The sequence below is a fragment of the Leucopleurus acutus genome (assembly GCF_964270905.1).
Source record: "Leucopleurus acutus genome assembly, chromosome: 11".
NCBI lineage: Eukaryota > Metazoa > Chordata > Mammalia > Artiodactyla > Delphinidae > Leucopleurus > Leucopleurus acutus.
In genome coordinates this window covers 52,262,267-52,289,801 of record NC_139152.1, presented here as the reverse complement: position 1 = coordinate 52,289,801, position 27,535 = coordinate 52,262,267, and the positions used below count along the sequence as shown (strand labels likewise).

Here is a 27,535-nt window from a genome sequence, read left to right as displayed (position 1 = left end):
TCAGAGTCTACCCATGTTATCAAAATGGCAATATTTCATTCTTTTTTATGACTGAGTAATATTCCATTGTGTATATATACCACATCTTCCTTTCCATTCATCCATTGATGGACATTTAGGTTGTTTCCATTGTCTTGGCTATTGTAAATAATGCTACAGTGAACATGGGGGTATATATATCTTCGAGTTACTGTTTTCATTTTCTTCAGATAAATACTCAGAAGTGGATTTGCTGGACCACATGGTAGTTCTATTGTTAAATTTTTGAGTAACCTCCACATGATTTTTCATACTGGCTGAACCAGTTTACATTCCCACCAACAATTGCACAAGCGTTCCCTATTGTCTACATCCTTACCAACACTTTTTATCTCTTGTCTTTTTGATGATAGCCTTTCTAACAGGTGTGAGGTGCTATCTCATTGTGGTTTTGATTTGCATTTCCCTAACAATTAGTGATGTTAAACATCTTTTCATTTACCTGTTGGCCATTTGTATGTCTTTTTTGGAAAAAGGTCTTTTCAGATCCTCTGTCCATTTTTGTTTTGTTTTGTTTTAAGACTTACTTACTTACTTATTTATTTATGGCTGCATCCAGTCTTAGTTGCAGCACACGGGACCTTCATTGAGGCATGAGGGATCTTTCGTTGCAGTGCACGGGCTTCTCTTGTTGTAGCGTTTGGGTTTTCTCTTCTCTATTTGTGGTCCACAGGCTCCAGGGCGCATGGGCTTTGTAGTTGTGGTGTGCGTGCTCTAGAGTGCATGGGCTCTGTAGTTTGTGGCATGCAGGCTCTCTAGTTGAGGCGCATGAGCTCAGTAGTTGTGGTACTCAGGCTTGGTTGCCCCATGGCATGTGGGATCTTAGCTCCCTGACCAGGGATCAAACCTGCGTCCCCTGCATTATAAGGCAGATTCTTTACCACCGGACCACCAGGGACGTCCCCTCTCCCCATTTTTTTAATTGGCTGTTTTTTTGCTATTGTATGAGTTTTTTTATATATTTTGCATATTAACCCTTTATCAAATATATGACTTGCAAATATTTTCTCCCATTCAGTATAAGTTGCCTTTTCATTTTGTTAATGGTTTTCTTGGCTCTGCAGAAGCTTTTTATTTATTCTTTAATTGAGCTAGAGTTGATTTACAATGTTGTGTTTCAGGTGTACAGCAAAGTGATTTAGTCATAAATACATATATATTCTTTTTCAGATTCTTTTCCGTTATAGGTTATTACAAGATAATTGAGTATAGTTCCTTGTGCTATACAGTAAATCCTTGTTTTTTAATCTGTTTTTATATATATTCCCATACTCCTAATTTATCTCTTCACACACCCCCACTTTGCTAACCATAAGTTTGTTTTCTATGTCTGAGTCTGTTTCTGTTTTGTAAATGAGTTCATTTGTATTATTTTTTTAGATTCCACATAAAAGTGATACCATATAATATTATATGTCTTTCTCTGTCTGACTTACTTAACTTAGTATGATAATCTTTAGGTCCATCCATGTTGCTGCAAATGGCAAAATTCCATTCTTTTTTATAGCTGAGTAATATTCCACTGTATATATATGTATACCACATCTTCTTTATCTGTTCATCTGTTGATGGACATTTAGGTTGCTTCCATGTCTTGGCTGTTGTAAATAGTGCCGCTGTGTACATTGGGGTGCATGTATCTTTCCAAATTAGAGTTTTTGTCTTTTCCAGATACAGGCTGAGGAGTGAGATTGCTGGATCATATCATAACTATACTTATAGTTTTTTAAGGAACCTCCATACTGTTTTCTATAGTGGCTGCACCAATTTACATTCTCACCAACAGTGTAGGAAGGTTCCCTTTTCTCCACACCCTTTCCAGCATTTATTATTTGTAGGCTTTTTGACGATGGCCATTCTGACTGGTGTGAGGTGATACAGTAATACCACACTGTAGTTTTGATTTATATTTCTCTAATCATTAATGATGTTGAGCATGTTTTCATGTGCCTGCTTGCCATCTGTATGTCGTCTTTGGAAAAATGTCTATTTAGGTCTTCTGCCCATTTTTTGACTGGGTTCTTTGGGTTTTGTTTTGTTTTTGTTTTTCTTTTGATATTGACATACATAAGGTGTTTGTATATTTTGGAAATTAACCCCTTGTTGGTTGCAGCGTTTGCAAATATTTTCTCCTGGCCTGTTGTCTTTTTGTTTTGTTTATGGTTTCCTTTGCTGTACAAAGCTTATAAGTTTGATTAGGTCCCATTTGTTTATTTTTGCTTTTATTTCTTTTGCCTTGGGAGACTGATCTAAGCAAATATTGCTACAATTTATGTCAGAGACTGTTTTGCCTGTGTTTTCTTCTAGGAGTTTTATGTTGTCATGTTTTATATTTAAGTCTTTAAGCCATTTTGAGTTTATTTTTGTATATGGTGTGAGAAAATTTTCTAATTTCATTCTTTTACATGAAGCTGTCCAGTTTTGGCAGCACCACTTAGTGAAGAGACTGTCTTTTTTCCATTGTATATTCTTGCCTCCTTTGTTGTAAATTAATTGACCATAAGTGTGTGGGTTTATTTCTGGGCTCTATTCTGTTCCATTGATCTACGTGTTTGTTTTTGTGCCAGTACCATACTGCTTTTTTTTTTTTTTTTTTTTTTTGGCTGCATTGGGTCTTTGTTGCTGTGCACTGGCTTTCTCTAGTTGCATCTTGCAGTGGCTTCTCTTGTTGTGGAGCACAGGCTTGAGACACACAAGCTCAGTAGTTGTGGCTCTCAGGCTCTAGAGTAAAGGCTCCATAGTTGTGGCTCATGGGCTTAGTTGCTCCACAGCATGTGGGATCTTGCCGGACCAGGGATCGAACCTGTGTCCCATGCATTGGCAGGCAGATTCTTAACCACTGCACCACCAGGGAAGTCCCACCATACTGCTTTGATTACTGTAGCTTTAGTATAGTCTGGAGTCAGGGAGCATGATACCTCCAGCTTTGTTCTTCTTTCTCAAGGTTATTCTAGCTATTCAGGGTGCTTTGTGTTTCCATACAAATTTTAAAATTATTTGTTCTAGTACTGTGAAAAATGCCATTGATATTTTGATAGGGATTGCATTGAATGTGCAGATTGCCTTCGGTAGTATGCTCAGTTTAACAATATTAATTCTTCCAATCCATGAACATGGTATATCTTGCCATCTATTTGTGTAATCTCCAATTTCTTTCATCAGTCCCTTATAGTTTTCTGAGTACAGGTCTTTTACTTCGTTAGGTAGGTTTATTTCTAGGTATTTTATTCTTTTTGATGTGATTGTAAATGGGATTGTTTCCTTAATTTCTCTTTCCGATAGTTCACGGTTACTGTATAGAAGTGCAACACTATATTAATTTTATTAACATTAACTGTATATCAACTTTGTATCGAGCAACCCTACCAGATTCATTGATGAGCTCTAGTTTTTTGGTGGTGTCTTTAGGATTTTCTATGTATAGTATTACATCATCTGCAGACAGTGATAGTTTTACTTCTTCCTTTGCAATTTGGATTCCTTTTCTTTTTCTTGTCTAATTGCTGTGGCTAGGACTTCCAATGCTACGTTGAATAAAAATGGCAAGAGTGGGCATCCTTGTCTTATTCCTGATTCTAGAGGAAAAACTTTCATTTTTTCACTGCTGAGTAGGATATTAGCTGTGGACTTGTTATATATGGCCTTTATTATGTTGAGGCACATTCCCTCTATATCCACTTTGAGAGTTTTTATCATAAATGGATGTTGAATTTTGTCACATGAGTTTTCAAAATTCCTGAATAAGTTAGAATTCTCTAGCTAATGGATTACTTAGGTTTTCTATCATCTGTATAAAACAATGGGGATAACTTTTTTACAGTATTGAAAATGACCCTCTTATTAACATGGTTATGTATTTGGGTTATTAGTCTTTAAGACATTATTACACAACAAAATACACTTAAAACTGTGTTCAGTATGGTCTCAGCTTTCACAGGAACTTCAGAATCGTTATGAACTGACTCATAATACAACTGAAATAAGTTTCTTCACATCATCCTTTCTTGCTGTCTGGAATCTCGATAAAGATCGTTAGTATTTTTTATTGTTATTATTTATATCTAAGTGACCATCTTCATACTTTTTATCCTTGCTGTAGGATTTGAAACTAGTTGTTCTCTCTACTTGTCAGGATGTTAAGTTTTGAGCAAAAGATGAAAAGCAAGGATATAAACGAAATAATTTTCTGACTAGTCTTTTGCTTGACAAGGTTTTCTGTATGTGTGTTTGCCACTTAGTTCAAGTCTTTGCCTGAGGTGGTGGTTGGTCTAGTGCAGAGGGCCATGAGCTTATAGTCCAAAAGTGTGCATCTGGGCTTCACCACCAAGTGCCTGATATTTGAGTTAGTGTCGGGGCCTTGTCTGGCTTTCAGAACCTAAGTGTTGTTTTATTTCTGTTTTAAAGGATGGAAGACTCCTTTCATATCATTTTTCATATCCTGCTTCTAAAGATGAATTAATAGAGGTAGATCTGCCCCACCTGTTTGTAAGGCAGCTGGTGACAAATAAGAGAAGGGCACCAAAATTTCATTACATTGAAATCAACATTGCTAGAATAATGCCATCAGCTGTGAACTTTCCCTTCCTGCAAGCATTACAACTCCCTGAACTTTTGCACAGGACATGACTGACTGTAACCAAACTTGTTTGGTTCATCTCCAGAATCACATGGGACACTTGGCTGTTCCTTAGTGTCAGATAGAGCTGATCATTTGGGAATAAAAGGTTGAGAGTAAGATACAAAAAAACATGAATTTTGTTCTGTGTGTTTTAGTTTATTGGAAGAAATTGTTCAACAGATAACTGTTTACTTTACAGACACCACTAAAGAAAACCAAGGCTCTCATTGGAGGGATGGGGATGACTTTCTCCAGTGCTGTAAGTTTTGAAGCTGATTTAATTTTGTTACACTTTGTGTTTATGTTCTAAGAAGAAACACTTTCTTTTGGGTCGTCTACTGTAATTTCTGTGGGTTTTTTCTAATTAAATGCCTGATCTGAGGGAAGGAGTCTATTTAATGTAATATAGATTTGTTTAGTTGAAATATCACTTCTTAACAATTGAAGATTAATTACAGGTATTTTGTAAGCCATTCTCATCTACAACTCAGAACTAGAGAAGTTTATTTAAAACTTCACTGTTTGAGGTTTGAAAATGGATTTTAAGAAACGGTTAACATTTGTACTGTGTAAATTTGGTTCCATGGTAAAAGCTTGCAGGCTACTCTGCAAAACCCAATTAACCCTGATAGCCAAACCTAACGAAGATAATAGCAGCAAAATGAAAGAAACCCAACAACGACTGTGTGTACATGTGTGTGTACATATATGTAAATACAAATATACGTGTATATGTACACGTGTAAACATAAATACAAAGATCCAAAGTAAAATACTGACAAATCAAATTCAGGAACCATGCTCATAACCGAGTCAGTGGTAGCCCAGCTTAATATCAGGAAATCCACTGAACAGCAGCTAGTGTTGGTTAAGAGCAGACTCTGGAACCAGATCACCCTGTTTTGAATATTGTCTCTGCCTCTCTCCTAGCTGTGCGACCTTGGGCAGCTTATTAACCTTTTTGGCCTTTGGTTTCCCCATTTGTAAATAGGGATATTAAAACCTGTCTCGGAGGTTAAATGGATTGTTACATGTAAAGCAAGCATTTATATCAGTGCCTAACTTAGAGTAAGTACCACTACATAATGGTGGTTATTGTTTACCAGCATATCAGTGGTTAAAAGGAGGAAAATTAGATACTCATCTCAATGGATGCTTGAAAGTCCTCTGAAATGTTGGCATCCTTTCCTTGTAACTTATTAAACTGTTACATCCGTACTGTGACGAATATTTCAAACAAATAGCACAACTTACGGTTAAGGTTAAAGTCTCAGAGCACTGCTGTTAGGGAAGAGACAGGGCCCAATATCTCTCACTTAATGTTCTTCTGACCTGTCTAGTCATTGGCATAAGTCTTGTGGAATTCAGTACTTGTGGAATAAAAGTACTGGAAAAAGCAAAAATTGTTATTTCCACTTGTCTGGATTTTCTGCCTAGAAAACAGAGTTGTTGGAAAACTTTTTAAATTAATAGAATTTAGTAAGGTAGAAATGAAAAAATAGAAGTAACTTTCTTCCATATAACTAGTTAGAAAAACATGGGGAAGAGAAGATCCCACTTACACAGCAGGAAAATATAGAGTCTAGGAATAGCTGGTGGTGGCCAGTAATGGTTAAGACCTGTAAATGTAGTTACAAAATTTTGTGAGTGATAAAGTATTGGGTTGGCCAAAAAGTTCATTACAGATGATGTTACGGAAAAACCCGAACCAACTTTTTGGCCAACCCAATACTTCATACATAGATATGCACATCATTTTGTGTGGAAAGACACAAGATTATAAAATGCTTATTCTAATCAGAATCCCAGCAAGATTGTTTTTAGGCTGAATTAAGTGATTCAAAAGTTATCTGGAATAATAAATAGGTTAGAATAATCAAGGTAAAATGTTTAAAGGAAGAGATTTCCCTACGGGACACTAAATGTAAGATCCAGTGAGCAGTGTGGCATTGGCCAAAAAATAGGTCAGGAAATATAAAAGGGAGAGAATTAAAAGAATTGCCAATGTGAAAATTATAAAAGTCAAACATGTAACAAACTCAAAAAGCAAAATTAAAAAATGGGAAGTATTTGTAACATGATTGAATCCTTCCTTAACTCAAATTTTATGTCACAAGAGGGGAAAATGTGCAAAGCACATGAACAAACCATTCACATGAACACAGTTGGTCAGTACGCATGAGGAGAATGTTCATCCTCACCGGTATTTAAAAATGCCAAATCCAGTTTGAAAGGCCAAAGATACGCTAAGTATTTCAAAGGGATAATATGTAATTCCGGCAAGGGCGTGCTCAAATGAGCATTCCCTCCCTGCTGGTGCGAGTATAAGCTACTATTACCCTTCTGTAAAGTGGATCCGTGATGAGTATTAAGACCTAGACAAACATTGGGTTGAATAGGATAATTCCGTTGATCACAGGAGCTAATAGAAGCATAATTAGAGTAGGAAAAAAATTTGTGTCCACTGTATAAAGTGATGCAAGAAATGTATAAAGCCACAGATCAGCCTGAAAATGAACCTCTACTTCTCTGCCGCATTAGATTCAAGTAGTATTCTTTATCTTTGTTCAAGACCTAGCTCCCACCATGCTGTATTCCTTGCATGTAAATATTTCTTTGGCAGATGAAATTAGAACAACTTTAGGTTATTCTGTAGAAAGAAACCAGCTGAAAAAGAAATCTGTTTTCTGGGTTCTATCTGCTTTACTGTCTCCACTAGGGGACTTAAAGCAGCTCTGAAATGTGTCATGTATAAAGAAAACCTCTATTCCATGGGAAACTAGAAATTTGACTTCGGGGCATTGAGCAGCTTGCTTTCTGTTTAGAAATGATGAGAAATCCATCTGTCTTGTGTAACTTTGCTTTTTTTGCTTCTCTTCTGTTTGTAGTATGTGCCAAGTGCTCTTTGCTGTCCGAGCCGAGCCAGTATCCTGACAGGGAAGTACCCACATAACCATCACGTCGTTAACAACACTTTGGAGGGAAACTGCAGTAGTAAGTCTTGGCAGAAGATCCAAGAACCAGATACTTTCCCAGCAATTCTCAGATCAATGTGTGGTTATCAAACGTTTTTTGCAGGGAAATACTTAAATGAGGTATGTTGAATGATCTAATTATTCCCGTTCTTTCTTTTTAAAAAACAGCTTCTTGAATGTGAATTAGTATGATTCATGTTAATTGTTTTTTAATTAGCATCCGTTCAAGTCATGTTAAACGGTTTTTGGTATATGTTGTTTTCTCTTAATCTGCCTGTTAAACCAGAACTTACATGAACGTATTTACATGATTTGGGCACTGTGGTTATTCTTTCTTTAAATAGTCTCTGGAGCATTTGTTTAAAAATTGTCTTAGGACTGCTGTGGTCTGAGGCATATTCCCCCTTTTCCTCAAGAATTCTGCTTGTCCTTTGGCTGTCATGGTATCTTTGTTTCCATTTCCCCCTTTATCAGGAGTGGAGTGAAGAATTTTTTCCTCTGGGCATCTTTTCCTGAATTATAGCAGCTTAATGATTAACCCACTTTCTGAAAACTGGGAGCAGACTGTGGAGAAATCAGTGATGAAGGAAAAGCACGCAGAGCCTGAGACATTCAGACCATTGAAGCATGTGGCTGAGTGGTTAGTGTGCTGGCCTTGAGGGCCTGGATGGAGGGAGGCCTCACTGTGACCTGCCAAGGCCAGATTTCAGGACCTCGAGTCCACCACACTGGCCTTAGCATTTAGACAAAGTTCAGGCTTAAAAGAAATAATGTGTTTGAGAGTGTTTGGGGTTATCTCTTAAAATAAAACTGGGGATTCAGGACAAAGAGAAGATGCACGTTTTCTTATGTACTTCATCTGTGGTTGCTAGAGATCTTAATATCTGATCTGAATTTTGTTAATTCTCCCCCTCCCCGCAACAGTTGGGGGATTTGCAGCCTTGTGGATTTGATGAAAAATGAGTCAGTTTGAAAAGAATCATGAGCACTGTGATGGGTTAAAGCTATAGGGCATAAAGAGACCTTACACTGCTTTGCATGTTGAAGATCATCTAACGCATACAAAATTAGAAACTCTTCAAAATACAAAGACTGAGGGGACTTCTCTGGTGGTCCAGTGGTTAAAATTCTGTGCTTCCAATGCAGGGGGCACGAGTTCGATCCCTGGTTGGGGAACTAAGATCCCACGTGTCGTAGACACAACCAAAAAAAAAAATAATAATAATAAAGATTTAGTTCTTAGAGGCACTGCCTTAAATGGGCAGTATTAAGCCTTGTCGAGATAAAATGGGATGATTCTGTGGTCTCTTCACTTAATTCATCTCATCAGATAAATTGAGTCCAAAAGTAGACTTCACCAGCAGGACAGCTGAAGTGATAGGCTGCTGGCTTGTAGTCTGATGTTTTGGGCTGTTAGCCACAAGGTTGGCTGGACAATTCAGTCTAGGCCATCAGTAGCTCAGCAAATGAGCCATGTGGCCTAAGCTATGTGGCCTTTCCCTGTAAAGGGCCAGAAGTAAATATTTCAGGCTTTGCAGGCCATATGTCTCTATAGTGACTCTACAGTTCTGCTGTTGTAGCAGGAAAGCAGCCACAGACTTACATAAACCAATGAGTGTGCCTGTGTTCCAGTAAAACTTCACCGCGACTGAAATTTCAATCTTATGCAACTTGTCACAAAATATTCCTCTTTTGATTTTTTTTTTTTTTTTTTTTTTTTTTGTGGTACGCGGGCCTCTCACTGTTGTGGCCTCTCCCGTTGCGGAGCACAGGCTCCGGACGCGCAGGCTCAGCGGCCATGGCTCACGGGCCCAGCCGCTCCGCGGCATGTGGGATCTTCCCGGACCAGGGCACAAACCCGTGTCCCCTGCATCGGCAGGTGGACTCTCAACCACTGTGCCACCAGGGAAGCCCTGATTGTTTGGTTTTTTTTTTATTCAAGTATGGTTGATTTTGATTGGTGTTTATATTTTTTAATGTTTGTAAGAAAATTCTTAGCTTGCTGGCCCCACAGAACAGTAGGCAGGCTAGATTTGGCCCGCCAGCCATAGTTTGCCAACTCCTGCTTCAGAAGTTCCTAGGACGATAGTGTTCTTTACTTTTTGACTGTTATGTGTTTGAGGAAATTGAGCACCTACCATGTTTCAGGCACTGATCTAAAAAGATTCTGAAAGTTTCCTGTTTCCTTCTGGTCTGGTCACGTCCTAAGGACTTCTAATGCGCTGCTTGTCTTGCTTTGCAGTATGGAGCCCCAGATGCAGGTGGACTAGCACACGTTCCTCTGGGCTGGAGTTACTGGTATGCCTTGGTGAGTGATTAATGAAGTCAGTGGCAATTCCGCACAACCCTGCAGATGCTGTTTACTTTCTGCTGTAGCTCTGATGTTGACATTATTTGGTTTGCTTTTATGATTGACCATTTTGTCTCCTTAAAAGAAAGTCTGTTGATTTGTGAGTCACTCTGTTTGTGGGATACTTTTCTTGCATTCCACAAGGTTTAGTAACATGTTTTGCTGTTCTACCGGATCCATTTCTGGCTTTTTAAACTAAGACATATTATTGAAACTGTGCTAGCAGTTAGTAAAACCCTAGTCATAAAGTCCAATTCAGTATTGACTTGAGCAATTACCTTTTTTTTTTTTTGTCTTATCACTCTTTAAACAGAGTATAGTTTAGCCCAGCATGGTTTCCAACTTTCATTTTGTGTGCTGACCTCATAAAAAATCTTACTTTCCTCTCTTTAATAGGAAAAGAATTCTAAGTACTATAATTATACCCTCTCTATCAATGGGAAGGCACGGAAGCATGGTGAAAACTACAGTGTGGACTACCTGACAGATGTTTTGGTGAGTTACTGAAGCTCTGTCCTTGCACTTTAGCTCATGTTTAATTAAACTCTCTGCCTAGAAAATCTTTACTTGTATTTGTTAATGTTGGGTAACATGAATAATAACTTGGTCTAAACGCCAAATAATATTTCCAGCTGATTAAAAACTCCTGAGGGTGTTTTTCTTTGTAATTAAGCCAGGCTCAGATCTAATGTTCTTGAAATTCCAGCAGAAAATCCCTTTTCCAAAGGCTAATCTCTAAGACTATAGAGATTACTTCGAAGAGGTTTTACTTTGTAGGGGTTCCTACTCTTGATCCCAGTTTTACTCGCAAGCTACAAGATGGCATCTTCATCATGAGGGTGGCGGGATAGGGATAGGGAAGTTCTTCAGGCATTGTATATTATATATAAAAAATACTGAAATTGGGACGGGAATTTGGGACTGTCCTTTCCTGTCTAAGATGTATCTAATGACAGCCCCCCCCATAGGGCATTCATTCACCAAGTACTTCAGCACCCATTATAGCAGGTGTTCAGCAGTAAATGAAACAGAGTCTTTGATCCTGTGGACGGTAACCTTTTAGTGGAGGATTTTATTTACCCATATGTGTGTTGTCTTGTTAGATGGCGATTAGTTAGAAATAAGGCAGGGGATGGGAGTTACATAGAAAACATTTAGGCAAAATCCTAAAGGAGATGAGAGTGAGCTATACAGGTCAGGGGAAAGAGAGCCACAGGCAAAGGGAACAGAAAGGGAGTGTGCATGGCAGGTTGGAGAAACCACAGCGTTTCTTGACAGGGCTGGAGTAAAGTAGGGGGATGGGATGGTGATAAGAAATTGATAGTATCTTTTGAGTTTAGTGTTGGGAATAAATGAAGATGTAAATCAACTAGGAAATTAAAAACACAGCATGTGTGTGGGAAGCTTTCATTTTCATAAAGTATCTCCAGAGAAGCAAATGAAAAATTTAAGTCCATATAAATTAAAACCCTGGTGTGGTGTATTTAGACTTAATATTGTTCACTTAGTTTAGCTACTTCAGCTGGCACAACTTAGGGTATCTACTCTCTACATATTTTTGTAAAAGTACAGTAACTTAATTCACTTTTCCCACTGTTGTGAATTAGGTTGGCTCTCTTTTTATGTTCTTTAAAGCATCAAATGTGTATAAGCTGCATAAATGTATATACTCTAAGCTACGTTAATATGTTAATACTAAAATGGCCAAATTACTATTTTTTTTCCTTAGGGGAGGCATAACAATTTTAAGGTCATGTAAAATCATCAAAACCCTAATTGCTTTCTTCGATGGTGTGCTTTTCAATTTTTTATTGTGTTTGCCTGAAAGCCAAACGATCTGTTCCAGCAACACGCTTGCAAGTGACTGTGACATAGATTGTATGCTAAGATTGGTGGAAAGCTAATAGGGCCCTGTTCACCAGAGAACAGGTATCTGTCAGGTCCTCAACTGTGAAGTAGGGTAAGCAATGACAAATCTTTGTATATGTCAGGCCAATGTCTCCTTGGACTTCCTGGACTACAAGTCCAACTCTGAGCCATTCTTCATGATGATCTCCACTCCGGCACCTCATTCGCCTTGGACAGCTGCACCTCAGTACCAGAACACCTTCCAGAACGTCTTTGCACCAAGAAACAAGAACTTCAACATCCATGGAACGGTAGCTTCCCCTAACCCTTGCATTAAGCCATGCTCGATGTGATTAATTGTGTAACATACTTGTCAGGGAGCCTTTGAATCATATAGTTGGTCTTCCTTCTAAATCTTTTAAAGGTAGTTGCACCTGTCACTAACATACTAGGTAGTATACACTTGCTTCAGAAGTCAGATAAGGTTCGTGCCACACACCCAGTGGGCAGCTGGAGAGTCGGAGGGACAATGGTAAACAAACGCCATCTTTCCTGACTACAGGCTCTTTTGATAACCTCTGTGCTGGCACTCCTCCTGCCCGGCAGTGGCTGAGACATGTCCCTTGGGGCTGAGCTGGGCCTGCAGCAGTCTCCTTTGGGTGGCCCTCACCAGGCCCGAGGCGTAGGAAGAAGAGGGGGGATGACACAGTGCAACGTGATTGGGAAGGGAAGGTGAATGGAGAAATGAGCCAGAGCAGGCCATGACCTAAATACTGTTCACTTCATATACCACTTACCCTTCCTATGGCACAGGAGATGGGCAGTTTGCTAGTTCAAAGGCGGAAAGCTTCTACTGCCTCATGCCTGTTACCCAGAAATCTTAGTTGCTTGCGAGGTGGTAGAAAGAATGAGTCTTGGAGTTAGAGTCCGTATTACCGCTTTCTAGCTCAGTGACCTGACCATGAGCAAGATGCTTAACTTGCATTTTTCTCTCTAAAGTCGGGGATCCTGACCTCTCCTGCAACTCTTGTATGCATTAAAATACACAGAAGCGTCTAGCATGTTGCCTGGCACACTGTAGGCATGTGCTTGCCATGGATGACATTAAAGAGGAGTGAACCAAGTTTGAAACCTGGGTGCCATTCTCTCTGTGTTCCAAAAGAAGTTCATAGAAGTTCCCATGACTAAGTAAGGTTAGAAACTTCAGGTTAAATAAGTCACTCTGCTGCAGGATTTCTCAGAGTTATCCGTGTTCTGACATGAATTTGCAGCAGGAAGAGATGCTCTGCAGCATTTGTCAAGCATGCTAACTAAAGAAGGCTTTGAGGATCACAGTTTGCGAGATGGCAGCTTAGGGTTTTATGAATGGGGAGGAGAGAATAAATGGTATTTGGCAATGTTTTGTGTTTTTTTTTTTTTTAACTGTGACTCTTTTATTTATATGAGAAGAATCCTCTAGATTTGGACTTGAAGTTTTAGGAAATTGCTGTGATGAAATTTTTCCCAAGGTTCAAGGATGATCGCTATCTTAGGTAGGAAAGATAGAGGGCCATGGAATGCTGACTTATTAGGCAAAACTTAGAGGAAGGTAAAGTGGATCTTTATCCTTTTATAGTTTGGGTGGTAGACCCAAGTTATAAATTTAATCTTCTGGTTAGTAGTTTCCAGTATCTTTCACGAAATCTCTTATTAAAGCTGCTAACAAAGGAGCCCAGGCCTTCTGCCATTAAGGAGGTGATGAGAAGAAGCTAAAGAATGAGTGATAATTTGCAGAAAGTTTTTTTTACCAACACAGGGGAGGGGAGTAGGGGTGGGTGGTGGAGGGAAAATCTGAAGTTGCTTAAAAAGGCTCCAGTTAGTTCCTTTTTTGCTCGAGTAAATGATCTTTTCATTATCTATTCTAGTAGTTTGACTGTGGTAACTTGGTGTTAACTTCTGTTTTTCTTTTAAATTTTAGAACAAGCACTGGTTAATTAGGCAAGCCAAGACCCCCATGACTAATTCTTCAATACAGTTTTTAGATAATGCATTTAGGAAAAGGTAAGAGCTGCTCCTTTCCAGTCTAGGTGGTCTTTGAGGACCCTCAGAAGCAGCCCATGAACAGGGAACTGCACCACATGGTTATTTCTGAGAAAAAAATCGGAGGGTAGCAAGATGTTGGGAGAGACTCTGATGGGAGGTCTTTACATTTAGCTACAAGGTGGTCTTTGGACCTCAGGTCTAATTAAACAGTCCGTTTTTATGACTTGTTAAAACATTGCAAATTGGAGCCATTTGGTTTTTTTAACAATTTTCTATATCTAAAGAAAAGGTTGGAAACAACTTAAGTGTCCATCATCAGATGAATGGATAAAGAAGATGTGGCACATATATACAATGGAATATTACTCAGCCATAGAAAGAAACGAAATTGAGTTATTTGTAGTGAGGTGGATGGACCTAGAGTCTGTCATACAGAGTGAAGTAAGTCAGAAAGAGAAAGACAAATACCGTATGCTAACACATATATATGGAATTTAAGAGAAAGAAAAATGTCATGAAGAACCTAGAGGTAAGACAGGAATAAAGACACAGACCTACTAGAGAATGGACTTGAGGATATGGGGAGGGGGAAGGGTAAGCTGTGACAAAGCGAGAGAGTGGCATGGACAATATACACTACCAAACGTAAAATAGATAGCTAGGGGTAAGCAGCCGCATAGCACAGGGAGATCAGCTCGGTGCTTTGTGACCACCTAGAGGGGTGGGATAGGGAGGGTTGGGAGGGAGGGAGACGCAAGAGGGAAGAGATATGGGAACATATGTATATGTATAACTGATTCACTTTGTTATAAAGCAGAAACTAGCACACCATTGTAAAGCAATTATACTCAATAAAGATGTAAAAATAATAATAATCATAATAAAAGGTCGCTTTGTGAGAGATTAGCCCCAATATTTGCCTGAGACCCAAAGGCTTAGGCTAGAGCAGAATATTTGCCTTTGCAATTTTTAGTTTCCAGGAAATTCTTACTTTCTCTTAAGGTGCATTTAGTTTTAGACCAGGGGTTGGCAAACTTTCTGTGAAGGGCCAGATAGTAAATATTACAGGCTTGTCGGCCGTATAGTCTGTGTCACTGTTGCTCAGCTCTGCTGTTGGAGCGCAAAGCAGTCCTAGACGAGACAAGAATGAATGAGCATTGGCTGCGCTACAGTAAAACTTTATACATAAAGCAAACAGTGAGTTGTTGTTTCATGGGCATAGAGTTTCAGATTTGCAAGGTGAAAAGGTTCTGGAGATCTGTTCCACTATGTGAATATACTTAACGCTACTGACCTGTACCCTTAAAAATTGTTAAAACAGTAAATTTTATGTTATGTGTTTTGTACCGCCGTTAAAAACAAAAACACAGACAGTGGTCAAGCTTTGGCCCATGGCTATCGTTTGCTGACCCCTAGTTTGACCATTAAACATTGTTGTAGCCAGGTCTATCTGAATTCATCTCTATCAGTCAGTGCTGAGTTGACCACTTTCCCTTCCAATAGTCTTTTATTCTCATCACCAGCCACGATAAATAAAAAGCTAAATGGTTATAAAAAGCCTCATTTATTTCTGTAGAATCGGTTAAATTTGGAATCAACTAATTGTGTTCTGGAGTTTTCTAATCTGTGCTTTGCAATGAATGGAAGGAAAGGAAATAGGGGATTTGAGCTTTGGGGAGAGTGGCTCTGAGGGGTTTTTTTTGGGAAGGAGGTTGGGAGTTTTTTTGTTTCGATTTGGTTTTGGGGTGTTTTTTGGACTTCGCTTTTTTGGCAAGATGGCAGTACCTCAGCATTGTCTCTGAAGTCCCGTTGCTGCCCTCTGTTCACATCCAGGTGGCAGACTCTGCTGTCAGTCGATGACCTGGTGGAGAAGCTGGTCAAGCGATTGGAGTTCAGCAGGGAGCTCAATGACACCTACATCTTTTACACCTCAGACAATGGCTATCACACAGGTAAGGGGCACCATGACCTTGGCGAGGTGCCTTTCCTTTCTCGCTCAACCCGTAGCACTGGCAGGGAGCTCCTGTCCTTTTGCGGCAGTGGACAGGCCAGAGGGAGGGTATTGCCCTCAGGGCCCCTCTGGTTAGAGGGCCAACTCATCTCCCCTGGTGAGAGACCAGGTTTCATTATTTGCTATTTCACAGGCTGAATTGCATGGTGTTCTAGGAGTCTGAGCAGAGAGCGAGCTTGATGGGTTAGAGGCAGGCTTTATGAAGTAGGTGAGAAATTGAGCTAGATTTTAAGGACACTGGATCTCAGGGAATAGGGGTATGACATTTGACACAGGAAGACCACGAGAGGGTTGTCCTGGGGAAAAACTTTCCTGTGAAATGAGGTGTTTTGGTGTGTGTGAGTTTTGCTTTGTGTTTCTTTTCACAACTGCAGTATGAGTCACCCCTGTGTCCTTGACTTTCATCCTTTCTTCTTGGACCTTCTCTAGTTAAAAATCAGTATTTTTTTCTCTCTCCACTCTTTTAAATTTCCTAAACTGGAAGGGGATTAACCTGAGGTTTGTTTGCACAGGAGCAGATAGATGAGGCGTTTCCGGCGGTGTTGTGAATATTTCTAAGCACGCACAGTAGAGACTAGTAAAATGACTCCCATTGCCCAGCTTTGGTTTCCAGCGGCACGAGACCAGTCTTTTGAATTCCTCATAGCTTCTTCATGTTTCTGTTTCAGCTAGAAGTTTTTGAAGAAACTCCAGATGTTGTGATTCCATACGTCAACACTTGATTGTGCACCTGGCTAGTTGATTAGCTATCAGAACCTACACGAAGTCCACACGCTCCCTTTAGTTTTTATGTGTCTTAAGGCTGTCCTCTGCCACTGATTTATTGGGAAAACTCGTCTTCTGTCCTTTAGAATATCTCACATTCCAGATGTAGCTAATTGCTCATATAATGCTCATTTATCTATACTCAACATTTTCTATAGATTGGTAGTTAGATCTAGAGTCTTAATAGAAGTTCACATTTTCAACAAGAATGCTTTCTAGTTGATGCTGTCATGTACTTCTTATTGCTTCATTCATATCATGCCGCTGGGGTGTCTGGTTGCCTCACTTTAGGGATGCTGTTACTGTTTGATGGCTCATGTGGTATCAACCTGAGCCCATCCTATGAACCTTTTGTGGCTAAAACGTCCATTGATGATTGTTGCTTAAATCTGTTCCCTCAGAAATTGCGAAGTTTGGCTTCATAACTCTGTCCCTCCTTCTGAATTTACTGGCTGGAATTCCTCAGGAAGTTCCCCTCACCAGCTGTTTGGTTATCTTGAAATAGAGTTTATTCAGGAAAGGCTGGATAAATGGTTTTCTCCCTTTATTTAGCAGCTTTTAGAGTAACTTCATTCCATTGTGATCAGGTCGAGTATCATACATAAATAGCGTATCTTTGCTTCAATACTTTCTAGTCATTCTTTTTGCTGAATTTGCCTATTTGAGACCAGGGTGTCCCTCTAGGCATTTTTTTTTAAAGATGAGCTCATTGTTTCCTGCCTTGTAGTAATAAGAGACCCAGGCAAATTTAAGCTTTCCATTAAAACCCCATAATTAGTAGAACAAGGCTGTTTTTGATTTTTACTGTTTATTGAATGAATGCATGCGTGAGTGACATTTCTATCTCGGCTCCATCTTTACCCTATGCATTTTTTTTTTCAGGACAGTTTTCTTTGCCAATAGACAAAAGACAGCTGTATGAGTTTGATATCAAAGTTCCACTGTTGGTTCGAGGGCCTGGGATCAAACCAAATCAGACAAGCAAGGTAGGTTGCTGACAAGGTGATGTAGCATTTGCCTGAGGAAAGAAAGCTTTTCCTCCTAAGAGGAGGCTGATTCAATTTCTCCTCCTTTGAGGATGAAGGCTGATTGGCTTAAGATTTTTTGCAAGTGTATTTGTAAGCCTTGCGAACAGTGATTCTTTTTTCTTTCTTTTTTTTTAATTAAAGTATAGTTGATGTACCATATTCTATAAGCTACAGGGGTACAATATAGTGATTCACAGTTTTTAAAGGTCATACTCCATTTAGTTATTTTAAAATATTGGCTGTATTCCCGGTGTCGTACAACATAACCTTGTAGCTTATTTTATACCTAATGCTCTTCATCCCCTACTCCTGTATTGTTCCTCTCCCATCCCATCTCCCCACTGGTAACCACTAGTTCTCTGTATCTGTTCTCTATATTTTGTTATATTCAGTAGTTTGTTGTATTTGTTAGATTCCACATATAAGTGATATCATACAGTATTTGTCTTTCTCTGTCTGGCATGTCTCACTTAGCATAACACCAGTAAACTGCTGGCCACCCACTGCTAGGTGTATATGTATCATATTAGCACGAAGAGCTTTTGCTTGTGTTTTGAGACTAGATTTTTACTTGGTCCTCGAGCCGTGACTCTCCACCAGGGTGCTCATCAAAACTACCTTCTGAAACTGAAAGGCTCAACATCTAGAAAGGTTGAGATTGACTCACTTGAACTGGAATAGAATCCCTGCGTCTGCTTTTTTTCTTAAGTTCACAATGATTCTGAGAGGCAGCCCAGTTTGGGGCCCATAGCCCGGGAGAGCAAAGCTCTTCAGGCTTTGTTGTGTGTGCACATACCCTGGGGGCCTTGTTGAAATGCAGATTCTGATTCTGCATTCCAGCCTGCTCCCAGGTGTTCCCAGGTGATGTCTGCTGCCGGTCTGACCTCCCTCTGAGTATAAGGCTACAGAAAGGGTGTTGTCTGAGAATTTAGTCCCCCTCCCTGTGGGACTCTTCCTCACTAATGCCTTCTACTTTACTGATTCTGTCTCCTAGTACTGTCATAAAGTACCACGTTCTTTTGTTACCATTTCCATTTGGTTTCAAACTGAGTTCCTAATACTGAGGTACTTTGTTCCTAGAGTTCATGGGCACCTTGATCCAAAACACTGGTCCAATGTTGGGAGATAAGAATTGATAGGCTCTACCAGTTGTTTTTTCTTCCCTAATACCACAATTTCAGTCCCAGCTCTGTGAGACAAAAGAAAATGAGCAAATGGATTCTTTTTTTTTTTTTTTTTTTTTTTTTTTGCGGTACGCGGGTCTCTCACTGTTGTGGCCTCTCCCGTCGCGGAGCACAGGCTCCGGACGCGCAGGCTCAGTGGCCATGGCTCACGGGTCTAGCCGCTCCGCAGCATGTGGGATCTTCCCGGACCGGAGCACGAACCCGTGTCCCCTGCATCAGCAGGCAGACTCTCAACCACTGTGCCACCTGGGAAGCCCAGCAAATGGATTCTTTAAGCTAAAATTGGAAAAACAGGTCAGAATTTCTGGGTATACTGGTGCTTGAGTTTAACTTGGGGGGTGTAATGTTTACTCTGTTTAAACGTCTGTCATTCACTTATTTCCTTTCACAATGCTCTTGATGGAATTCTGTTAAAATTCTCTCGGAAACTTAAAATGGCCTTCATAAGTGCCTTTTGAATTTTCTTTTTCTTTTAAGACCCACATTCCTAAAGGCAGTCACCTTCCACTACAAATTCATTACCCTCTAAAGAGGCCTCTTCTGTCAACGGAGGTAGGCAAGTTTGGAAGACCATTCAGTCTTAAAAGTGTTTTCTTGATCTTGGTGTTGGGAGCTGGTTGAGGAGAGCACGTCTGCACCTGTGTGCATTTCTGAGCAGCAGGGCCACGTCTAACCGGTGTGGGGAAGGCGGCTGATGAGAACAGAATGACGTGTCAGCCAGCTGCCCATGGAACAGACTGTTCCTTTTTCCTTCAAGTTAACAGTGGCACTAAATGTTACAATCAGAAACTTCACTTTCTCTAAGCCATCTAAGTGAAACCAGGTCCTAGGAAGCCATTTCAACAATAATAACCGTTATTGAATGCTTAGGATGTGACAGGTGCTGTTCCAAGTGTGTTACCTGTATCAACTCAGTTAACCTTCACAGCCTTATGAGATATGAATACTGTTATCCCCATTTTACAGATGAGGAAACTGAGGTATACAAGTTCAGCGATTTACCCAAGATGATGTAGCCAAAGAATATCAGAGCCCTGCACTGGAACTCGGGCAGTCGGGCTGCTATACACCAGAGTCCGTACACTCAACCATTACACTACAGCTCAGACAACAGTATTTCTTAAGTATCTTCCTGTGCCAGCGCAGTATACCAGGAGCCTTGGAGCCACAGCAAGAGCAGTTAGAGAAGATCAGTTCTTAACTCCCTGTGTCAGGGGGAGCCAGATACCTGAGCTTCAGTTGTCAGTGAAAGTCTCTGAGGCATTTGGGCAGAGACCCGGGTGTCAAGAAGGATTGAGTCGTGCAAAGACCTGTGGGAGGGTATCCTGAGCAGCAGAACAGTGCATGTGAAGGGCACAGATAGGAGAATGAGCTTGGCCTGTTCAAGGGACAGAAGGTGGCAGTTGTCCTGAACTACTTCTACTTCCTACTTGGATCATCTCTCTCACCTCCTTGCCTTTGTACAGCTGGCTGCGCCTTCTGTGTGAAGGCCCACCTCATGCCCCTTTCCCCTGGCTAAGTTCATTGTCCTTCGGGGCTTCGGTTTGGGGCTCCCCTAAATGAACGTCACTGTAGACCCCTGCCCCACATGGAGTGGGTGCCTTTCCCAGCTTCCCAGCTGGCCTCACACTTACCACACCCGACTGAGTTTGTCTTTTTAACTCTAGGAGTCCCTAGTTGAGACGTATTACCTGAACTTAGAATACCCAGCTTTTAGTGGGAGTTTGGAGTTAGCACATGTAAGCTATTATATATACAATGGATAAACAACAAGTTCCTTTTACTGTATAGCACAGGGAACTCTGCTCAGTATTCTGTAATAACCTAAATGGGAAAAGAATTTGAAAAAGAATAGATACACATATAACTGAATCACTTTGCTGTACACCTGAAACTAACACAACATTGTTAATCGACTATGCTCCAATATAAAAGAAAAAAATTTTTTAAAGGTCCTATTATATAGCCTAGGGAACTATACTCAATATCCTATGATAAACCATAATGGAAAAGCATATTTAAAAAAAAGAATGTATCTCTATATGTGTATAACTGAATCACTTTGCTCTATAGCAGAAATTAACACATTGTAAATCAACTGTAATTTAAAAAAAAAAGAATACCCAGCCCTTAACATACAATGGGTGACATCCAAGTTGTGTGAATGGATATATTACCAAGGTCACACAGTAAGTGGCAAAACCAGGTCTGAAAATTAACCGTCTATTATCAAAATCCATGTTTTTTGGGGAATTCCCTGGCGGTCCAGTGGTTAGGACTCTGCACTCTCACTGCTGAGGGCCTGGGTTCAATCCCTAGTTGGGGAACTAAGATCCCACAGCGGCGTAGCCAAAAAAAAAAAAACAACAACAACAAACCACCATGGTGTTTGACACTCTGTGCTGACATATGTGGTTTGAGAAGTATGAAGTGCCCTGCTTCCATCTAACACAGTGTGTCAGAGATGGTGGGTGATTCATCGTGTGCTGGTAGCAGACTTTTCTTGGTGCAGGTTCTGTGTGAGGGCCACAGGGTGGTGAGTTGAGCATAATGAGCTGTGCTGGCAACAGCCTAGTAGCCAAAATAGGACATGTTTGACCAGTGGATCTGGCTTTGTGTTGGCTATTGGGGTGAGCCAGGGGCAGGTGGTATGGGTGGATGCCAAACATTGGCTGCTGAGGTCTTCTCCTCTGGCTATAAATTAATCTAGCTTTAGATTTGGTGGTAGAATTTCTTCAAACAGGCTTTAAGGAAGGAAAAGGTTAGTACGAAAATAGAAATGACATAGCATGATCCAGGGGAAATAAAACCGAACTGGGAGTCAGGAAGACCACCTATTGGCTTTAAGACTTTGGACGGACTAAGCCTTGGTTTCCCCATGTGAAACTTGGAGGATGCTAAGGGCAAATTCTCAAGTGTAACTAAGTGACGCCCTGGCTTACTCCTTGTTAGGGAAGTGGGGCATGAGGGGCAAATCCAGATGAAGCAGCCCAAGACATGTAGAGTTCTCTGCTTTCAGTGCTTTTCTTTTTTTTTTTTTTAAACATCTTTATTGGAGTATAATTGCTTTACAGTGGTGTGTTAGTTTCTGCTTTATAACAAAGTGAATCAGTTATACATATACACTTATCTCCTTATCTCTTCAATAGATGGATTTGGGGTGCTCTCTGGTGTGCTTTAAGTCTTTTTTTTGAAAGCCTTACGTGAATTCTTTAACATCAGGGCTTAAAAGTCTGTTTGAAAACCTGATGTACCCTCCTGGGAGCCCTTATTCTTTTGGGTAATTCTGCAGTACTGTCCTTCTTCCAGAGCTAAAAAAATAAGCAGGTTCAAGGCATGATATCCCTCGATCTCATGCCCCACAGAGTTTTTTAGGGCCTTATATTTGATCAAAATGTATATATACTTTAATCCTAAGAACATTCCCAAACAAACTGTGAGGCTGTGATTCATGAAATAATTTACTTGGTCTTGTCAGAGCGTTTTCTGTTCCAGTCCTTAAATGCATCTTTATAGTCAGTGATAAAAGCAGTAATACCATTTTAGGAACTCGAAATGCTTATGTTTCTAGATGTCATTAGGGTGATGGGCTCATAGTATCCATTCTAATCCTTGGCTGTATAAAAACCAGAGAGAGGTATAATTCTCTCTTGAATTCTTCACTCATACTTGGTATCTTCTAGAAGTCTCCCATCTCCTGACATTGTATGCTAATTTTGAGACTCTACGTCTTAGTCAAACAAAACCCAGTAGGGAGAGAATTTGTCCATCATTTTTAGGGAGGATGTGATCATTGTAGATACCTGGGAAGAAAGAGTCCTGGTGGTGGCGTTTATGGTACTTGTGCCGAACTAGCGACTTGACTTGTCCTGAATCTTGCAGACCTTTCTCCTCCCCTCCCCCCACAGAGCAAACTGCCACAAGAGGGCGCTCCCACCCATTGCTGATGGCTCTAGGCAATTCCAGCTGAGACTGGCAGTCACTGTTTTATCTCTGTGGGTTTTATTATTTTGGTGCCTTGGACATGTTAATAATACCTGTGGGAGTGACTTGACTTCATTCATGTTCTGGACATCACTGGAGATCTGTCAGTCACATTTTGGAGTCTTGTTGCCTTTATCTGATTCTGGAGGTGGTGTCTCTGCTTGTCTCTCCTTTCCTGCTATGGTCTCTTCCGTATTCATACTCACTCTTGTTTGCTGTATTCTAAGCCGCTCGAGAGTCTGCCTGGGGTACTTGGAACCGGGAAAGGTAGCTCTAACACCGGGTCTTGTGTAATCCCTAGAGACATAGTTTTTGTGTTTTTTATCCTCAGCAACATATGGATTGCTTTTCCCGTGAGTTGCCTGCCACTGAAGGGTAATTTCCAACAGCTGCAGAGTTACACTGATTGGTTCAGAGCCAGGATATGTGTATCACTCTGCCCTCCAGGAGCCGTCCAGGAAACCTGGCTGCTACTGAACAGTGCTCTGAACAGTGCTTCTTGCCTTTCATGTCTGTACTTTGGTTTTGTTTTTAAATTAAGAGTAATAGGATTAGATTTTTTTTCTAATCCCCATTTGGCTTCTCCTGAGATGATCTGAGTTTTCTCAACAGTTTTTGGTATTTTTTTTGGCTGCATTGGGTCTTCGTTGTGGTGTGCATGCTTCTCATTGTGGTGGCTTCTCTTTGTTGCGGAGCATGGGTTCTAGGCAAGCAGGCTTCAGTAGTTGTGGCACGTGGGCTCTCAGTAGTTGTGGCCCACGGGCTTAGTTGCTCCATCGCATGTGGGATCTTCCCGGACTGGGGCTTGAACCCGTGTCCTCTACATTGGCAGGTGGATTCTTAACCGCTGCACCACCAGTGGAGTCCCTCTCAACAGTTTTGAAGACTGTTATTTATTTCCAGTAAACAACAGCTTTTCCAGTTACAGCCTGCTGACTTTGTGTCAGTTACTTCTCTTTCATTTCCTCATCTGTAAAATGGGGGAAATACTGCTTTCTAGGACTGTGGGGAGGATTAAATGAGGATAAGCATTAAGCACTGGCCCAGAATAGGTGCTCAGTGAACACTAGTTCCCTTCGTTTCCCTGGTGGATTGTCTCCATCACTCCAAGGCTTTTTCTAGCCTGTGACCACGTGACTTCTAGACTCTCTGCTACAAAAGTTCATGTGGTTCTTGAGCCAGAACATATATGGGATAGTCCAGATTGAGATGTTATAATTGTAAAATACCAGATTTCAAACACTTGGTTCAAAAATTTTTTTAAAGTAAAATCTCATCACTTTTTTGTATTGCTTACATGTTGAAATAGTAATATTTTAATATTTACAGTGAATTTCACCTTTTTTTTAATTTTATTTTAATGTGGTCACTAGACAATTTTAAATTACACGTATGACTCCTGTTTTATCCCTATTGGACTTTGGACTATGCTGGTTTAGGCCTGGTAGCAGTATTGTATACAGAAGAAAAATAGTCCAATAAATCAAGGAGATATGGCAAGGTATAAATGCTGGACAGTGTCTTTAATTTCTAGAACCTTTGTTTAAAAACATCCAAGTTTTGGGACTTCCCTGGTGGTGCAGTAGTTAAGAATCCGCCTGCCAATGCAGGGGACACGGGTTCAAGCCCTGGTCCAGGAAGATCCCACATGCCGCAGAGCAACTAAGCCCATGTGCAACAACTACTGAGCCTGTGCTCTAGAGCCCGTGAGCCACAACTACTGAAGCCCGTGTGCCACAATTACTGAAGCCCGTGCGCCTAGAGCCCATGCTCTGCAACAAGAGAAGCCACCACAATGAGAAGCCCACGCACCGCAACGAAGAGTAGCCCCCTCCGCAACTAGAGAAAAGCCCATGTGTAGCAACGAAGATCCAACACAGCCAAAAATAAATAAATAAAATAACTTTATTTTAAAAAAAGGAAAATAATGGCTTCCCTGGTGGCGCAGTGGTTGAGAGTCCGCCTGCCAATGCAGAGGGGACACAGGTTCGTGCCCCGGTCTGGGAAGATCCCACATACCGCGGAGCAGCTGGGACCGTGAGCCATGGCCGCTGAGCCTGCGCGTCCGGAGCCTGTGCTCCGAAACGGGAGAGGCCACAACAGTGAGAGGCCTGTGTACCGCAAAAAAAAAAAAAAAGAAAGAAAGAAAAAAGGAAAATAAATTAAAAAAATAAAAACATCCAAGTTTTGTGCTCTTTAAGGAAACTTACTGATGCATTGTTGGGATGAGTTTCCTGTAGTCTTCAAAAACTACTGCAAACATTCCTTACCAGTGCTGTCACTTCAAAAAACTATTAAAAAGGCTAACATCCTCATTGGTGACAAACATTCAACCTTTGAGCCTTTAAAAAACGTCAGGAGTCAATTTGAAGTCAAGTTTAGTGAACTAATAAGAATAATCAAGTTGGAAAACACTCTGTATAAAATAGCCCGACATTTTTCTCATCGTTCATAACAGACTCAAGGCAATCCTAAAGGAATCTTGAAAAATGTTTTTATCGATGGTAACAGTATGGGTAGAATAAACATTAACTTCCCAGGAGCATGTATTATAAACTTTATAAGGCTTTATGTTTTGTATTTTAAATTATTACATTTGAATATATGCAATAGGAAGTATGGGTTGTACAAAAGATAATAGTAAGTGCTGTTTGTCTCACAGGTGGGTTGCAGGGAAGAGAACTCTATTACAGATAGAAAAGGAAAATGGGACAAACTGTGTTCTCGATCAATTGGCTGTTTCTTCCTTTTTCTCATAGCTGCTCGTTGCCAACATTGACTTGGGTCCTACTATCTTGGACATCGCTGGCTACAATCTGAATAAGACACAGATGGATGGGATGTCTTTCTTGCCCATTTTGGTGAGTATAAAGCCCTAAATCAGGCCTGAGCCAAGATTCTGAAATAAATTCCAGGTTATATAAGTAGACTTAAAATTTAAATCTTAAAGCTGTTAAATTAGGGGAGCAGAGGATAGACTTTTTCTCTTATCTGTAGTGGGAAGGAGTTTTCTTAAAAAAAGACGGGACACACATGAACAGAGTTCTATATCCTCCCTTTTTCCCTTCTCCCCCAAAAGCCCCATCATAAAATTAAAACAGGTGACAAATTGGGAAAATATTTGCAACATATGTGAAAAAGGGTAATTAGTTTTAATAGATGAGTTCTTAAAAGCAAAGATTAATATCCCAGTATAAAAATGGGCAAAAGAAGTGAATAGTCAACTCCCAGAGGAATTAAAAATGGCCAAAGTCAGTGCCAAAACATTGCTTCAGTGCTGATCAAAGAAATGCTTAACTAAAGGAGGTCTCTATCGCCTGTAGAACTGGCAAAGATTAAAAAGATTAATACCCTGTATTTACAGAAGTTTGAGAAAATGAAAGCTACTCAGACTCTGTTCATTGAAGTGTAATCAGTGTAATCAGTATAAGCTATCAGTAGGCTAATTTAACAAGACCCATCACTGCAAAATACACGTCAAGCAGTCCCATCTGAGAATTTATTTTAAGAAAACAAAATTCATTCAAGAAATATTTGAGGGGGCTTCCCTGGTGGCTTAGTGGTTAAGAATCCGCCTGCCAGTGCAGGGGACACGGGTTCAAGCCCTAGTCCAGGAAGATCCCACATGCCACGGAGCAACTAAGCCCATGCGCCACAGCTACTGAGCCTGCACTCTAGAGCCCGTGAGCCACAACTACTGAGCCCATGTGCCTAGAGCCCATGCTCTGCAGCAAGAGAAGCCAATGCAATGAGAAACCCGTGCACCACAACGAAGAGTAGCCCTTGCTTGCTGCAACTAGAGAAAGCCTGTGCTCAGCAACGAAGACCCAATGCAGCCAAAAATAAATAAATAAAAAGAAATTTTAAAAAAGGAAATATTTGAGTACCTAGTGCCTAGCACTGCCCAGAGCTAAGTATAAAAATTACATGTATTGGGGCTTCCCTGGTGGCGCAGTGGTTGAGAGTCCGCCTGCCGATGCAGGGGACACGGGTTCATGCCCCGGTCCGGGAGGATCCCACGTGCCGCGGAGCGGCTGGGCCCGTGAGCCATGGCCGCTGAGCCTGTGCATCCGGAGCCTGTGCTCCGCAACGGGAGAGGCCACAACAGTGAGAGGCCCGTGTACCGCAAAAAAAAAAAGATTACATGTATTAATAGAAGAATATTGAAAACCTAAATATACAGTAGGGAATTGGTCAAATTGTGGCACAATTAAACAATAGACTATTAAACCAACACTAAATGATGTAGATATGTATACATTGACTTGGAAAGATGCCCACCACATTCTATAGGGAGAAAAAGTTTCAAAACAGCATCTTTCTCATTAAATATGTAGGTAAATATGTTTAAGCATAGAGAAGTTTGAAGGATCAATACTCATTATAGATGACTCTTCCTCATTGATTTGTCTGAGTCTATCACAATTTATTATTAGGTAATATATGATTCATACAAGAGAATACCCATAACTCACATAAGTTATGAAACACAAGAAATACCCATGAACCCATCACCCCATTTAAGAACTGAAATATTCCCCATACTGATGCATCTTCCTATGGGCTCCTCCCCATTCCACCCCTTACCTGCCCATACAAATGAGTGCTTTTCTGAATTTTATGGTTGTTAATCTCTGGCTTTTATTTTTTAGTAATTATCGTGGATGTGTCCCTAAACAACATACCTATCTTGGGGGGAAAAATACCTGTC

General features: G+C 40.5%; 1 protein-coding gene across 1 annotated transcript in view; it reads left to right on the top strand.

The window, feature by feature from the left end:
- The window catches only part of GNS (glucosamine (N-acetyl)-6-sulfatase), a 52,311-nt gene that overhangs the window by 5,784 nt on the left and 18,992 nt on the right, over positions 1-27,535 (top strand). The window contains exons 2-10 of the mRNA XM_082849685.1: positions 4,857-4,916; positions 7,546-7,752; positions 9,875-9,940; positions 10,379-10,477; positions 11,974-12,141; positions 13,788-13,870; positions 15,686-15,804; positions 17,511-17,614; positions 25,584-25,685. Of these exons, the coding sequence (XP_082705811.1) occupies positions 4,857-4,916; positions 7,546-7,752; positions 9,875-9,940; positions 10,379-10,477; positions 11,974-12,141; positions 13,788-13,870; positions 15,686-15,804; positions 17,511-17,614; positions 25,584-25,685 (1,008 nt within the window). The remainder of the gene's footprint in view (positions 1-4,856; positions 4,917-7,545; positions 7,753-9,874; positions 9,941-10,378; positions 10,478-11,973; positions 12,142-13,787; positions 13,871-15,685; positions 15,805-17,510; positions 17,615-25,583; positions 25,686-27,535) is intronic.